The 16,749-nt window shown below is 57.0% G+C and overlaps 1 protein-coding gene across 1 annotated transcript in view; it reads right to left on the bottom strand.

Annotated features, from left to right (window-relative positions):
• The window catches only part of SH3RF3 (SH3 domain containing ring finger 3), a 161,638-nt gene that overhangs the window by 52,374 nt on the left and 92,515 nt on the right, over window positions 1–16,749 (bottom strand). The window contains 2 exon segments of the mRNA XM_070379514.1: window positions 758–831; window positions 6,627–6,998. Of these exon segments, the coding sequence (XP_070235615.1) occupies window positions 758–831; window positions 6,627–6,998 (446 nt within the window).

The raw sequence follows: 16,749 nt of genomic DNA, 5'->3' as shown, positions 1-16,749 counted from the left end.
GCGCGTGTCGGGACTGGACTCTGCAGCCGAGCCTGCACAGCGGACGGATGCAGTCGCCTCCTGGGAATCCTACCTAAGACAGGCAGGCTGCACTGTGAAAGCCTAGCGTGCTCGAGACCCTCAGTGTTCCGCAGCGACACAGACTGACACTCTGGCCGTTCTGGACCCTGGGAGCTTTCCACTCTGCCACGTTGTTTGCCAGATTCACATTCTCCACCTTAAATGTTCGTTCAAGTAGCTGAACAGCAGTTACTTGACAGCAGCCAGAAAGGTGCTCTTCAGAACGCTCTTGAACGGCGATGTTAAATGGCACATCTTTTAGAAGCTGTCATTTAACAAGAGCAGATTCTCTTAACAGACAAACATTGCACTTCCCAGCAGCCTTCATCTGGCTCGATTTGGTGATGACAAGCAGCTCGTTTTGGGGAGTGGGACGACCGCAGGCTGCGTCTGGGCCGTTGGTGGCACCCGCTTCTCTGGTCATCCTCTGCCCTATGGGGCCCACGCCCACCTCCTCAGGGGCCTGGGGCCCTTTCCTGAGTGATCAGTGGGTGTCATCAAATGTCTGGACCACGCTCCAGCTCTCACCGAACATTGGAGAAGCGGAGACGCTGATGAACCTGCCAACCTGCTCTCCAGGCTGCCCCATCAGCAGTCCTGAGAGCACAGAACCAAGTGGGTGACACACAAGAAAACCCCACACGGACACGCTAGTAGGGTGGGGGTAGGTACGGAAAGCACATAAATGGCAGCTCACACGTTGAGAGGCAGCTGGACTCTGGGAGTCGTGCTCTGCTGTTCAGTCGCTGGGGTGGATCCGGCCGAGGAGTCCTGGAAACAGATAAGAAGACACAGTGAATGGAGTACAGGCTCCCGGGGGAGCCTGGCAGCCAGTGAACCCTGTCCCTCCCACAGCAGCTCAGGAAACTGCTCCTGCCCACGTCTGGTTGGACAGCGGATGCAGCATTCAACGTGCAAGGAGATGGGAGTAGGGGAGAGGGCTGCCTTTATTCTTAGGACTTGAATTAGTTACTCCTGTGTTTGTCCAAGAAAAGCCAGACAAAACTTTTCATGCTTCAAGATGTAAGCTTCTTTAAAACCACATCCCTGAGTGCTAAGGAAAACCAGTCCTTCCACAGTGAACACAGCGGCTAGAGCGGATAGGATGTGAAACACAGGCATCTCGCCTGACCAGGCGCGCAAAGCCTCAAGGGTCCACTCTGCAAGATGACAGAGGGACGACCCCTCGCAGGTGATTCCTGCCGAGTGCCAGGCACACGGTGAGCTGCTGAGGGGCTGGCTGAGGCAGAAGGAGCCAGTCCACCCGGTTTGCTACAGCAGCTCCAGGAAACTCAACAGGGGAGGACCCCCGGGGTCGGTCTTGCTTCTCGCTGACTCTGACCCTCTGGACTCCTCTCAGAAAGCCCCTGTGGTTACAATGGCCCAGAGGGTCCAGGACTGTCTCCTAGCTCCATTTTCTGGTCTCCTGCCAAGGGAGGCAACACACTCATGGGTTCTGGGGATCAGGACTGGACATATTTGGGGCCATCATTTCCCCTCTACCAACAGGACAAGTGGATTCAGGCGAGGAATGGCATGCAAGACAAGGAGCATTGAGTCTCCGTCCTTAGTGACTGGCAGGACAGAGATGCTGAGTGAAGGGAGTGGGGAGTGTGAGGCCTGGGGGAGGCCATGGGCTGGGCACTGGACACAGTGAGTCTGATGTGCTTGGATCCTGAGGATGACGCAGCAGGAAGCTGATCAGGGGCTGGGGAGTTGGAGCACGGCCTGGACATGTGCGTTCAGGATCAGCACAGGGTCCCTGAGCCCTGAGCTCTCAGCCTGAGACCCTAGGCGCGTTACACCCTCAGGCCCTGACTTCTGCCCCAACCACAGCTCAGGGACAGGCACAGTGTGCATCCCACTCAGAACAGCTGGGCACCAGACAAGACTGTGAAGCCTGGGGTCCCCAAGAATCAAGCAGTGAAGACAGGGCCTGGAGGGATGAGGAAATGGCCATCGAGGGGCCTCACCTTCCAGGTGAGTTGGAATATTAGATACAGTAACTCACAGCTGCAAGCAAGGAAATGCTGGCCTCATTCTTTCTGCAGCCACTGGAGGTCAGAGGTGAAGATTCAGCCTCGAGAAAGAGCGGAGGAAGGACAGAGGCTGACCTGAGACTCTGTCTACTAACCAGCATCCCCCACACGACAGGGAGAAGGAACTGCACAAGTGGGTGTGGACAGCTGCGTGGAGCACATCGAACAGGACTGGGTGAGGGAGCTGGACACCTGGGTTTAGCTTGTTTCTATAAAATACAGACTGCTTCCATTGGGAAATTTACATACAGATGATAAAGCCAGTCTTACGGAGTTGGGATTTGAGTTAATTTTTTAAAAATTGTTCAGGTTTTCCATCATTTTACTACCAACAGTGAGTGGTTCCAATACATTTTCAAAGTGAGATACACAGAATGACAGAGTTCAATTATCTGAGGTCTGTTTCAAGATCAAGCTTTGGTTGATGTGACCACGTGTTTCCTGGATTCCATACATGCCACCTTTGTGGGGGGCCAGGAGGGGCCAGGAGAGGACTGTGGGCGACCCTGCAGATCAGCCACTCTGCTGACCAAATCTGGGCACTGTGGCCACAGTGCCGTTGGAGGGCCTCAGCCGGACTGCAGGACCCACAAGATGACTGGCTTGGATGGAGCTAGACTCACAATCCACCTCTTATCAGAGGGTTCCTATGCAAATAAAGCCTCCTGAAACAGCTACCAGCCAACAGGCACCACACGTGAAGCCCCATGACCTGGCATGGCTGCTGAATCCCGCTGTGCTTGGAGGTAGCCTTCCCCGGTGTCTCTCTGCACCTCACTGCTCTCCAGCCACTCTGGCCATGATTTACCCAGAGGAGACAAGCTCAGATGAGGCTGCCTCTGCCTCCCAGCCAGAGGAGGGATAGGCTGGTGTGGCTGAGCTCTGAGCCGCAGAGCTGAACCTACGGACCTGGCCCATCACTCTGGATGACAGATGCTGGGGGCAGGAGGACGGGGCACTCACCCAGCATTGGGGCCACGAGGATGCCCTACAGGAGCCACAGGGGAGCAGTGCTGGGCCCTCCCTGGACACCAGGCCCTCAGTTGAGATCGGACATGACAGAGGCCACAAAGCAAATAACTGGGATTTCAGGGCAGACCCTCCGTTAGAGCAGGGATGCAGGCATGAGAGGCCACACCTGTGATAACCCCTTTTCCCAAGGTCAAGGTCGAGATGAAGAGCATCTAAGACCAAGCCCACTGAGCCGGGGTCCCATAGTCCCCTGCAGAGTGGAGCCCAGATGAAGGCCCCTTTGACATTGTACCCAGTGGTGGGAGCCCCCCTGGGACTTCCTGGTGGGGCAGGATCCCACCCATCCCGCTCTGAGTTCTGTCTTCACCTCTGTTCCTCCTGAGAGAGGGTGGTGGGCTGTCCCCCGCTGGCAGCCGAGGACACAGGTCCAGAGAAGGAGGACGCGGCCGCAGACATGGCGGCCCCTCCAGGAGCCTGTGAGGCAGGCCTCTGCTCACCCCAAGGGAGACACGGCATCGGGATTAAGGGCTTGGAAGCACCAGGCATCCCATGTGCCTCCAAGTCATAGCAGCCCGTCCCCGGAGGACGGCGCTGGCCAGAGGCGCAGAAACTGAGGTCGTTCAGTGCAGCCCCATGTCCTCTGCTGTGACCACGTGGAACAGGCTTCCCACAGGGTCTGGGGCCTGTCTCCTAGCTGAGGGCTGGAGGCTGATTCCGCTTTGGTTTTTAATGACTTACTTTTAAATGATTCTGGGCCTGAAGGAATTAGCGAGGGCTTGGTAGGAGTGAGGGAACTGAGCAAGAATGAAGGAAGGAAGGAGCCAGCTCCAGCGCTTTCAGATAAAAAATATTGGGAACGCAGCCCTGGGACAAGCTCTTCCTGCCTCCGGGTGACGGTTCGCCCCTCCCCCCTCTCCCCCTCCCCCTTCTCCCCCTCCCCCTTCCCCCTTCCCCCGCCCCACCTCCGCCCCGGCTCCGGCTCTGTCCTCCGGCCCCGCCCACCCTCCGTCCAGGCCCCGCCCTCCCTCCGTCCAGGCCCCGCCCTCCCTCCGTCCAGGCCCCGCCCTCCCTCCGTCCAGGCCCCGCCCTCCCTCCGTCCCGGCCCCTCCTTCCCGGCCCCGCCCCTCCTTCCAGGCCCCGCCCCTCCAGGCCCTCCCGGCCCCGCCCTGTGCCTGCGGGAAGGTGTCCGCTGAGAATAGGCGGAATCTATTCAGTAGACTCCTAATGGCCGCGCGCTGGGACTTAGCCCCGGAGGCTAGCACAGCCCGACCAGGGGAGCCGCCAGCAGGGTGAGGACGTGGGTGGCACAGTCCTCGGGGCCACTAACCACAGGGCGGCCGACCCCAGTGACCCATCTAGCCTCGTTCAGCAATGGTTCCCGGAGCATTTGACAGGAGTCTAGGACAAGCCCCAGAAGACGTGATTCTAAACCGTCAGGTTGTTACTAGACGCCGGAGGCCGCACCGCGGCGTTTCCCGGGGCCCCTGAGCAGTAGCCGGGAACCAGGCCTTTAATTTCCCACTGGAATTAATAAAAGGGAAAACGGTCTGTGGGTTGGTGGACTGCACCCCTGCTAAAAGGTGCTCCAAGTCACTTTCCTTGACGCAGCCCAAGACCCTAAGAAGAAACATCTCACTTTCATTTTAGTATGTGTCCAGAAAACACTGTCATCACCCTGAGAAGCTGGGAAATGGGCAAGTTCACTCATCACTTGCTACCACCCTGGAACGCAAGGTGGAAAAGATTCTCAGGAACATGCTTCCCAAATAAAACTTCAGAATAAAACGTTTACAGCCAAACTCTTTGCTTAGTTCCAAGAAGAACAGCCAACAACCTGAAGGGCCAGGGTGACCGGAGGCAGGGTCTGGGTGGTGAGCCTGGCCAGGCAGAGCCTGGCCTGGGCTGGCCAAGCTTGCACCTGCAGCTAGAGGTCAGAGGCCGAGGATCTGAAGGAAACAGTCTGTCCTGGGAGAAGGAGCCATCGCACTGTGCCAACAGAACATTCACAGTTCTCTCCATCAGCCCCGGGAAAGCTGGCTGGCCACGCAAGACAGAGGCCGATGGGAGGCCAAGCTCACCTCAAGTGGCTCCACTCACACTTCACCTGAAGGGGCCCTGACAGGTCCACAGACTCTCAACATAGCCCTGAGCCTCTGGCTCCAGGTCCGTTCGGATCCTCAGACCCACCCGAGGTCACATTTGGCCATTGCCACCCCTGCCTTGATTAACAAGATTCTCCTGGCTCCCAGGGTGGAGGGAAGCTGCAATAGAGACCACGAGGTCGCAGACTCCAAAAGGCCGAAAAGCTGGCCAACCCACGTAAGTGCTGTCTGCGGTGAGAGGACACACCTCCAGCCCCTGCCTTTGTCGCGCTGGGCCAAGAGCTGGACAGGCCTCCCCGGATCACTCTGAAGGGGTGGGACCCCTAAAGTGGGAAGCTTGGGAACCATTCAGTCCGGGGCTGAAAATTGCATAGCGCTAACGAGCTGGGATGAGGAAGGCGGTTACAGGACTACTTCTGACCTGTCGGGCGTCATAAGGTTTGACTTTGAGCCAATGGGTGGGGCCTTTTTCCACCAAGAAGCATCCACCACCCATGACCACTGCCCACGAGCACCGCGCACACTGGCACATGCCATTCACAGCCCTGTGAGTGAGTGTGCAATCATGTCCAACTCTTTGCAACCAATGGACTGTAGCCCACCAGGTTCCTCTGACCATGGGATCTCCCAGGCAAGCATACTTGAGTGGGTTGCCATTTCCTTCTCCAGAGGATCTTCTGACCCAGGGATAGAACCCCTGCCTCCTGTGTCTCCTGCATTGGCAGGTGATTCTACACTGCTGAGCCACCAAGGAAGCCCCGCAGCCCTGCCGGCCTGCCCTTAGCTCACAACGATCGAACCCCTTCCTCCTCGCAACAGCTGAGTGACAAGGCTCCAGAGATGGGCGCAGCTGCTTCCCTTGACCTCTCACCCCTCCTGACAGCCTCACTGAGGCCTGAGCCTGGTCACAATGTTTGCTTCCAGTGTAACTGTAGGAACACTGGTCCTAGGACCTGGTCATCGCTGCTGCTGACCCCAACACCTCATCTCTTGATGGACTGGCCTTTCGTGCAGCGAGCAGAACCAGTCTGGCTCTGCTAGTTGGCTGCGAGCAAAGCAAATCCCCTTGACTTCCCTGGTAGATGGAGCTGGTGCCTCATCCCACACAGACGGGCTCCGTAGACCCGTGGACACAGGGAGCACATCGGTCAGGCTCACGAGATGCTGAAGACACAGGAGCACTAATCCAGGCTTTCTCCTGTGTCAGAGGGCTCAGGGGGCTGGGACTGAACCTTCAGAGGCTATCTCAGGTCCCTGAGAAGCCCCTCATGTTCACCAGGGCTGTGTAAGTGCTGTGGTTGAGATGGAGACTCACCTCCACCAGGGCTTGGGGGCCCTGAGGCTGGGACCCCAAAAGGCACAGGTGCCTGGCCTTCTCATGCCTGCCCAGGGACTGGGGGAGGGAAGTGAGTGGCACTGAGGAGGGCCCCCAGGTTGCAGGCCATGGAATTACCTGGGCAGGAGCACTGCGGGACAGGTGCGCCAGGTCCCCAATCCTGGCCGCAGCCCGGGGATCGCTGGAGCTGATGAGCACGGGGGCACTGATCTCCATGGAGCGCCTGTGGCCGCTGGCCTGGGTGGACTTGTGCGTCACGCTGAGCGCCGTGAAGGAGTGCCGCTTCTTGGCGTTCTTCTTGCTGTCCACACGCCGCTGGAAGGCGCTGACCGCCCCTGTGCTGCCAGAAGAGGGACCCGGGGCCAGCGTGGCCGGCCCGGCCAGCGTGGCCACTGCGCCGGCCTCAGAGGGCAGGGAGGCAAGGCAGCCGGATGCCGAGGCCAGGCCCAGCTTGTCCATCTCCATCAGCTGCTTGGCGGCATCATTGAGCTAAGGAGAGAGGAAGGGAAGGGTCAGTGATCAGCAGCCGCACCCCACGTCCAGCCTTCTGCTCACACCTCAAAGCTGCCAGTGTGTTTGAGGTGCTGGAACCTTCCAACAGCATGTCCAATAGGAACAGTGTTGAGGAAACATAGTAAAGGCCAGGGTGGCATCTGGGCACTTGATTGAAAAGCTGTATTTTCAGGGGTCTGCTCCCTTTGCCCCACTGTGGCCCAAATGTGCTGCCTAGGAAACACCCAGGGGGTGGAGGGAAGTGCCCCCACGTGCTCCACACCTCGTGGGCCAGCAGGACACACCCCCCGTCCACCCCCTGTGCATGCGGCTTCAGGCTGCGGCAGAGCCCTGTCCCCACAGTCCGGGGAGGTGGGTAGAACAAAGGCCCCCCTGGAACAGGACACGCCTGTACCAGGTGGGGAGCGGGGCGCAAGGGGAGCACAGCAGAGCCCAGGCCTGAGCTCAGGGCCGTGGTGGGGCACCATACCAGGGGCGGGTGCAGAGAAGGGTTGCAAGCCTTTGCTGCTGGATTCGCGCAGCGAGGGGAAGGTTTGGTGCGTCCACAGGCCAAGCTGACAGATCGCAGGCACTGGAGTTCGGCGCTCCGGATTGCTCAGGCACAGGGCTGTCTGCATTTCCACTGCAAACACCCATCCTTCACGGGGTTGGGGTGGGGTCATACAATTCACTCCAGGCCCCAAAACCTGGGATCTAAATCCAGGATCATTTCCTCTGAAATGCTGCCTTCACTGAGGCTCAGCTGTTTTGCTCTATTTTAAGGTTTTACTCATTTGCTCCCTCTACAGTGCTGAATCCCCTCCCCCTTCTTTGGGGGGGCCCTCTGATCCTGGAGGCCGGCCTCCTGTACCCCCTGTTCTGCACCCAACTGCGGGGCCACCCAAAGAGCAGAAGCAGGAAGCATGGGCACCAGAACCTGGTCTAAACTACCCGCCCTGTGCCTCCATGTGGCAGGTTTCTGTATGGAAATAATGGCACTGCCGCCGCCACCGGGCTCAACTCCCCCTTAGCCCCAGAGCAGCAGCCCTGGAGCCCCGCACTCCGTCCCAGGGACCCTATGGAGTCAGTGTCAGAAACCACAGTTTCAGGACCAGGGAATCCAGGGAAGGACAAGGCAGGTGTGTGCATGCCCAGAGCACATGTGCACACAGCAGGACTAGGTACGCCCTGGCCCCACGGTCACACCGGCCACTCAGCCACACGATCAGCAGCCCACCACATGTCTGCCCCGAGCTGACATGTCCACCACCCTGCCCCCACAAGGAGAGCTGGGCTTTAGGGTGGCCTGAGTGACTCCGCAGGTGATGAAAGGAGGACGAGCCACTGTCCACTGAAGAAGACGGTCTCCACAAACCACAGGGAGAGTGTCAAATGCTGCTTCCCAGTGGTGAAGCCTCTGCATTTTCTCCCACTCCTGCCGCAGGCGAGGGGACCCCAGAGGAGCACCCTCCAGAGGCAGAAAAACGGTTTGGCCTCATCCTGTTCACTGAGTCTCTGTTCTGTGACAATGGCAGAGGGGTCTGGCCTGAAGGTCATGTGGCGGGGGCGGGGGCGGGGGTGCGGTGAGGAAGGGGTGAGGGTGACAGATCCCTCAGACCTATGGGCCTGTGGGCTGCAGAGAGAAGCCTGGATTTATTCTGAGAGTAATGCCCCCCGCCCCAGGGATACAGGCAGGAGTGAGGCCTGAGTCACCTTTGTAGAGATGGTCCGGTCCGTGTGTGACAGTGGACCATGGGGAGGTGACAGGGGGTGGAGGGTCGTCTGGGAGATGGTGACAGATGGCAGGGCTGCCCTGGGAGGGCTGACACCCAGCACAGCTGAAAACTTTTCCTCTGAAAGTTTCTCTTTACCTTCGCTTTATGCTATCAACTCCAGGTAAAGGCAAAGTTAGAAATGAATGACATGGTTGGGCATAGGGGTCAGTGGACAGAGGCACAAGGGCTGTTCCTGGAACAGGCAGGGGGTCTGGAGTCACCTACTTCTGATGTGTGGAGCAAACTCTGGAGTCCCGAGAGTGAGCAGGCTGGCCTCCCACGGCCCCTGCCCTCTCCCCACGCCTCCCCACTGGGCCTGCTGGGTCACCCTGGCCCCACAGGCACTGGGGGCTGGCCCCTCACCCTTCCTCCTGTCCCCAAGGTGGCTTTTTTGCGGGTCCCTCTGAGCAGGAGAGTTACAGCTCCTCCCCTAGCTTCCTCCCACTTCCAGCTCCATGTCCTCCACGGAGGACACACTGCCTCTAGACTCCACCTTCTCTCCATCTGTGTCTCTTCCCACGAAAACCTGGGTTTCAAGATGACTCTCCCAGGGCCTGGCTCACAGCAGTCGCTCAATAAATGAGAGGCAGCTCGGATGGCCACGTGCTGAAAACTGCTGTTTCGGTCCAGGGCTCAGATGTGCCAGCAGACTCAGAGTCCTCAGCAGCTTCACACTCACCTCCTAACTGCTCTCACTTTTAGGCTTTGGAATAAACAAAAGCCACAGAGGAGAGCTCTGAGCCTCTCTGAGTGGGCGCAGCCCAAATTAGCTGTGTTTTCTCTCTGCAGTAACTGATGGAGTTGCAGCGGTTGCAGACAGTGGACAGAGTACACGCACGGGTCAGGTCATCAGGGACACACAGCCTCTCCTCCACACAGAAGTGCTGCCAAAGGGAGCAAGAGGAACATGATGATGGGAGGTGTTTCTCAAACTGGCCCAGAGAGTTAACCTCAGAAGTAATTCCTGGTCAAGTCTGAGAATGAATGTGGAGGCAGCAGGAACTGCAGGGCCACCTCCCCACAAATGCTCTCAGCTCTGGAAGCAAGAAGCCTGGGGGCCCGTGACCCTTTCCAGCTGCACAGTCAGCCAAGCCGTTCCTTCTGCACTGAACACAGCCTGAACCTCAGCCAAGCCCTGCTCTGTTGTCACGTTATAAACACCTAGAGTCAAATCTCTCCATGCCAAGTCTGCTTTCACCTTATTGACTATGCCAAAGCCTTTGACTGTGTGAATCACAATAAACTGTGGGAAATTCTGAAAGAGATGGGAATACCAGACCACCTGACCTGCCTCTTGAGAAACCTGTTGCAGGTCAGGAAGCAACAGTTAGAACTGGACATGGAACAACAGACTGGTTCCAAATAGGAAAAGGAGTATGTCAAGGCTGTATATTGTCACCCTGCTTATTTAACTTCTATGCAGAGTACATCATGAGAAACGCTAGGCTGGAGGAAGCACAAACTGGAATCACGATTTCCAGGAGAAATATTAATAACCTCAGATATGCAGATGACACCACCCTTATGGCAGAAAGTGAAAAAGAACTAAAGAACCTCTTGATGAAAGTGAAAGAGGAGAGTGAAAAAGTTGGCTTAAAGCTCAACATTCAGAAAACTAAGATTATGGCATCTGGTCCCATCACTTCATGGCAAATAGATGGGGAAACAGTGAGTGACTTTATTTTTCTGGGCTCCAAAATCACTGCAGATGGTGATTGTAGCCATGAAATTAAAAGACGCTTACTCCTTGGAAGGAAAGTTATGGCCAACCTAGATAGCATATTGAGAAGCAGAGACATTACTTTGTCAACAAAGGTCCATCTAGTCAAGGCTATGGTTTTTCCAGTGGTCATGTATGGATGTGAGAGTTGGACTATGAAGAAAGCTGAGCGCCGAAGAATTGATGCTTTTGAACTGTGGTGTTGGAGAAGACTCTTGAGAGTCCCTTGGACTGCAAGGAGATCCAACCAGTCCATCCTAAAGGAGATCAGTCCTGGGTGTTCATTGGAAGGACTGATGTTGAAGCTGAAACTCCAATACTTTGGCCACTTGATGGGAAGAGCTGACTCATTGGAAAAGACTCTGATGCTGGGAAAGATTGAAGGCAGGAGGAGAACAGGACGACAGAGGATGACATGGTTGGATGGCATCACTAACTCGATGAACATGGATTTGGGTGAACTCCGGGACCTGGTGATGGACAGGGAGGCCTGGCGTGCTGCAGTTCATGTGGTCTCAAACAGTCGGACACGACTGAGCGACTGAACTGAACTGAAGGAGGCCCACCCAAGGGGCAGGTAACCCCATATCCACGGCCAAGGTCCACCCCTGGGGCCACATGGAATCTGCAAAAGATCCTTTTCCCCAACTTATTTCTCAGACACAGGTCCATCCAGACCCACTGTCAGACTTGGGGCTGAGCCTGGGCTTTCTGGGCAACTTTAATGCTCACTGAAGTTTCTGAGTCACTGACTGGATGGGATGAGTCGGGGTGGGAGGAGGGAAGTTGAGCAAAGGCACCTGTTGAAACCACGGCCAAGGGAAGGGCAGGCGGGAGGGTGCCCAGGGCGGCCTGAGGCGGGGGGTTGCTGAGGAGCCTGTGTCCCTGAGCAGAATGCAGAAGAGTAGACGGCAGCTGAGGACACAGAGATTCCAAGCCTGGCGGCATCCAGTGGGGGGAGCTCAGTTGGCTGAAAAATGGCCCCATCCTCACGTGCCTGGTTTGCAGGGTCACTGCTGCCCACGTGGGGAACACGCGATGGGAAGGGAGGAAAGACGCTGGCGCCTGAGCAGAAACAGTCAACGCAGCACAGCCGGCAGCCATCCCCATGCTAGGCGGGCTAAGGCCCCAGGAGAGGCGTGGGCCCCACCGGCAGCCAGGCCGGGCTCCTCCCTGCATTTCAGCTCCAGGTTGCCACACTGTCATTCCGCTGGTCTACGGAAGATGGACATTCACTCGTGTCAGCGCCTCTGCTTTCTTCTTGGCCCTCTTGCAGCTGGATGGCTCCAGAGAGGCTGGCAGTTCAAGGCCCAGAGGGACTGGTCTCACAGGCCTTGCTAGGTCCCTGTGTGCTAATACGCAGGCACGCTGAAAGGGTCCCAGCTAAGACCTTGGTGATGGCTGGTGGCTTAGTCCTTATATAATAGTTTGACTTCTATGAAACACTGGCCCACAGCCAAACAACATTACACAAATGAACTAACTGCCTACTGTGTGCCGAGTACTATGCCAGGACGAGAAAGGAAAGGAATTGTCATTGGTCTGGCCTCAAACTGGCTCCCTATGCAGCTGTAGAGACAGGATGACAGGGAATATACCTGTTTACATGTTACCTTGTATGTATCACATTGTAAGATGTAACTTCACAAACAGTTCAAAAAGTGCTACAGGGGAGAGCGGTCAGGAAGAGCTGGTAGCTATGCACCTACTGGCCTCTGTGGAGGACCCAGGACCACATCCCATTGCTCGGATTGTGCCTTGGGGTGCACACCTGAGGGACACTGAGGTCCTTCTTTCTCTGATGGAGCCCCGTCAGCTCCACCCGCCTTGTTCCCTCACCCAGCCTGCCCTGTGGTGACTGGGCATCACCTGTAAGGGAAGCCCATTAGCTCTTCATAAGGCACAGTCTGAACCTGGACACAGAAATGTGGGCAGAGCTCATGTCCAGGTCCAGAGGGGGAACCCCCGCCTCAGCTGCCCACTGATGGTGCTCATGAGAAACAGGACATGAAGAAGAAAACGGAAAAACAAAACAGAGCTTCAAGCACCATCACATCTCCCCAGTGTTCTGTGGCAGGGACCCCTGAGCAGCTCCTCTCTTGTTTCTTCCTTGGGACTTTGTCAGGTCACCTCTGGTGTGGCAGAATCAGGGTGGCGTGAGAGTCAGGAGCTGGGTGAGGAAGCAGGGGTTACCCTGGCTCGGGAGACATGGAGGAGCCCCACCCCCCGGCCCACCTGGAGTGCTGGTCACAGAACAGTGTTTGGACGTGGTTGTAACCTGTCTCCATGGAGAACAATGACCCCAGAGAGTTGCACCTGGTCCTCACTTCTCTGGTGGAAGCTGTTTACTCTAGGCCCTGAGCTGAGGGGCCTCAGCACGGGAGAGCCACAGCTGACCCACAGACTTCCTGTTCTGCAGAAAATACCTCTCGGGGATCTTAATTTTATCATCCTTGTTTGTCCCCAACTACAATTATATCAGTTACTGCAATATAATTGACATACGACACTGTGCTAAAGTATACAAATAATGGTTTGCCACCCTTATTTCAAAATTCTAATCCATCACAGGTTCACAAGAAGGAGCAACAAGGACCATGTTTACCCTCTCCTCTGAAATGCTAAACACAGGTTAAAGAAACACGGCTTTCAGACATGGAACACTGGCCAGTTGAGGAGTGAAGAACCTCATACACCGCAGGACACGCAGTTGAAAACATAGCTTTAGAAGGGCGTCTAATCAGCCCCACACTGAGGCGCCCTCGTTCTGCCTAACAAGCTATGAGCAAGGCACGAAAAGCATCACACAGCCTCTCCGTGCATAGCTCAGTACATCCCAGGACGGCATGCAAATGCTGGTAGGCATGCAAGAACACCCCACATCCGAAAAGGCAAATTCACAACACCGCATCCCCTCAGAGGTGCTAGGCAGGCAAAGCGGTAGGGAATGCAGCCCGTAAACCAACTGGGTCAGTATTCACAGGGCAAGAGGTCATCAGCGGACCTAGAACCAGAACCAGCCAGAACCCAGAGTCGGTGGGGAAGCACCAGTGGACACCCCGACCACACTCCCCACGTCCGAGCAGCGAGGCCAGTGTGCACATCAGGAGACACCCCAAGGACACGAGGAAGACGCCATCCATCTTCTAAAGACCAGTTCCCTGGATACCCAGCCCATCCGTCCGTGGCACAGAGGCCCTGTCCATTTGTCCGTCCATCTATCTGTTGGGCACATGCTTCCCATGTGCCACTCCACCAAGGCCGCTTCCTACCTTCTTCCACACAGGTGGGGCCTGAAGCCCCAGAGTCAAACAAAACCCTCTAGGAAAGAATGGGGCAGGGGGGTGGTTGTTACAAGATGCCCCAGGGAGATTCTGGGGCCGGTTCTACCCACCCACCTGCTGGCCATGAGGGAGGCCATGCGATGGGAGAGTCTCAGGAATAGCTGCCGCCACGTGAACGCACCTCGAGCTTCACAGTCAATCGTCCAGATGTGGCTGCAAGTTGCTGGTTTTGAACTGATTCATCAGGCCACTAGCCTGGGGGCCTGGGGGTCTGCATGGCTGCCCAACAAGGGTCCCATCCCACTGACTCTCTCTGGAGAACCCACCTGGCTGCACACCTTCCCTGACCCTCTAACAGCCTGACGGTCACACAGCCATCCCCATGTCGGCCAGGGCCACTTCATAGAAGCTGGCAATGCTGGTCGTTTGTAGGTAGGAAAGAAAGAAAAAGTAGCTAGAAGAGGCCCTTTTCTGAGAGAGCCCCTCTGCTCAGAGTCACTGCCCTGACTCCCTGGGTGGCTGAGAGAGTGGGAACGGCTGGCCAGGTCCCTCAGATGCTGTGAGGGCCTCCCATCCCTTCCAGTGGCCTCAGGTAGCCTGTGGGTCCAGAGTCGGACCAGGAGAGCAGCCTTCCAGCACCCCTCAACATCCCCCAGTGAGAGCAGGAAGTCAGAACCCCACCTCCCAGAGCTATGCATGCCCAACATGCAGGGTTTCTTTTCCAGGAGCTGTGCCCTCCAACCAGGGACACCCCAGCAGGTCTATCCACCTGGATCCCAAGTACACCTAGGGTCTGTGGAGGCACTGAGGTTTGGATGGGGCTCAGAGCTCCTGTGTCTTTCTGTTTTTCCTGAGCCTGGGCGTGGACCTTCCACTAGAAGCCAAGGACCCTCCCCAGCCTCCTCCCTGGAAACACTCTGCCTGCCCCAGGGCCTGAGACAAAGGTGAAGAAACAGCCAGCAGTTACTGGGTCAGCAAACCCCATGTGTGCGGGGCAGCCCGCACCTTTGAAACAGAACAGACAGCTTCAACGCTGTTTGTCTCCAGGGATGTTGGCAGCTCTGATACCACAGTTGGAGATGGATGCTCAGAATAACATGCTCTCTTCATAAGGCAAAGTGACAAGGAGACGATAGTGCTCCAGGAGCAAGAAAGGCCAAGTTCAACATCGCAATTAGCGGAGGCTCAAGCGACTTCCACAGCAATCATCGCGCTGAAGACCAAGCCTCTCACATGGGAAGCAGTTGCCATTAGCAACCATACCATTTTGGGCATTACATCTATTTGGCTAAATCAAGACTTGAGTTTTTGCTTCCATCTTTTCCCGGATCTGTAAATAGCACCAATCAGCCTCAGGGATCAGCCGAGGCCTGCAGCAGCACCAGCAGACGGAGGCTTGGATCCGGTCCCAAGGTCAGAACTCTCTGGAAGCCCCCTGCCCGGGATGAGGCTGCCCCCACTTTCTGGGGCTCACCCAGCCTCCCCACCTCCTCATCCAGGATACAGGCATCTGCAGGTACCCCACGGCCATGGGAGATCAGGGCGGATCCTGATCCCAGCGTGTGGGGCAGCAGAAGGGGGAGCAGGAACCAGAGGATAGGCCCACCAGATACACACATGGCTCCAGGTTCAGGACACAGGCTCTCAACAGACGCCACTATGGACGCGTCCATCCAGCTGTGTGGACGGATGGACGCGGGCAGCTCTGATGGATATCGAGGGTCAGTGGGAGGGAGACAGGACTCCTGCAGCACCACTATGGACACCCCCACCTCCACCCTCCAGCCCCTCACGCCCACGTGGAGCCCCTCACACCCACATGTAGCCCTGGGCTGCAGCCTGCAGCGCACAGCTCTCTCCTCTGGGCTATGTCCTCTCCTCCTTGAAAGCCGCCCTCATCGATCACTGCACCTGCTCTGTGGCTGTGGTGCCCGCAGCCGCACATCTGTCCTCTGGCATGTCCACCTCTGCTCGGCTGACTAGGAGCCTGCCCAGCCTCCACGTCTTCCTTGGTTCCCTGCCCCTCATGGGTCTCAACACCTCAGGTGAAGTCCCCAAATCACCTCCTACTGCGTCCTGAACACTCTTGACAAACAACCTTCTGCGGAGAGGCTGAGATGAGGACAGCTGGGCGCAGACCTTCAATGCCCCCTCCTCATCTCTTGTTCCTTCCGAGACCCTCCTCTCCAGCCACCTCCTCCCTGAGGGCAGTCAGGTCAGCCCCTCTACCCCTGGGGTGTGGGCGACCCTATCTGTGATGGAGCTCCTGCTGCAACCGCAGGTGGGGCTGACCTCCACCCCATCTGTGGGGACAGTGAGCCCCATCCAGTCCTCAGGGCCCTGGGGACTCAAAGACCTCCCACCTTGGCCTGGTCCACCAGAGCAGGCCTAATATGTTTTGGCTCTAAGACTCCAGAGTCACCCCTAGGCTCCTCGCACCTCCTCAGAGTCTCCCACTCCCTGCTCACCTCTGCTTCCAGACTTCTCCCCCTCCACAGAGTGGTCTTCCTGGGATCAGCTCTTCTCACTACAGGGCAGGGGTCCCCGGGAAGCTCCTGAGCCGTGCTGGCCCCTTGCGCAGAGGCGCAGCCGCCTCGGCCCTCCGGGTGCAGATTCCAGTGACCGTCCACAAGGACGTGAGGATCCAAGTCAATCGGCCTCCAGGGGCCCAGAGCACAAAATGAGGAAACACTGGGCTCCAGTTTGGGGCATCGTGATAGGCTCTTAGGAACGTCCCATGGCTGTCTCTGAGTGGCCCCTCGAGGGTCTGCCTAGGAAGAGGTTCTACTGACTAAAGACATCGGTGGGGTCTGACTCTGCACATCTGGACGGCGCTGGGTGGTTTCTGGGTCTGAAGCAGTAGGATGGAGACCACCCCAGGCACTGGGGCAAATGCACAGGTGAGGACAGGGGTCCATACCAGGAGCCAGAGGGCAGAGTGTGTGCCCCTGAGTGCCCCTCACGAGGTG

This window comes from Bos mutus, chromosome 11, assembly GCF_027580195.1.
Source record: "Bos mutus isolate GX-2022 chromosome 11, NWIPB_WYAK_1.1, whole genome shotgun sequence".
Lineage (NCBI taxonomy): Eukaryota > Metazoa > Chordata > Mammalia > Artiodactyla > Bovidae > Bos > Bos mutus.
Note: the sequence above shows the minus strand (reverse complement) of the source record. Positions and strands in the feature narration are given on the sequence as shown.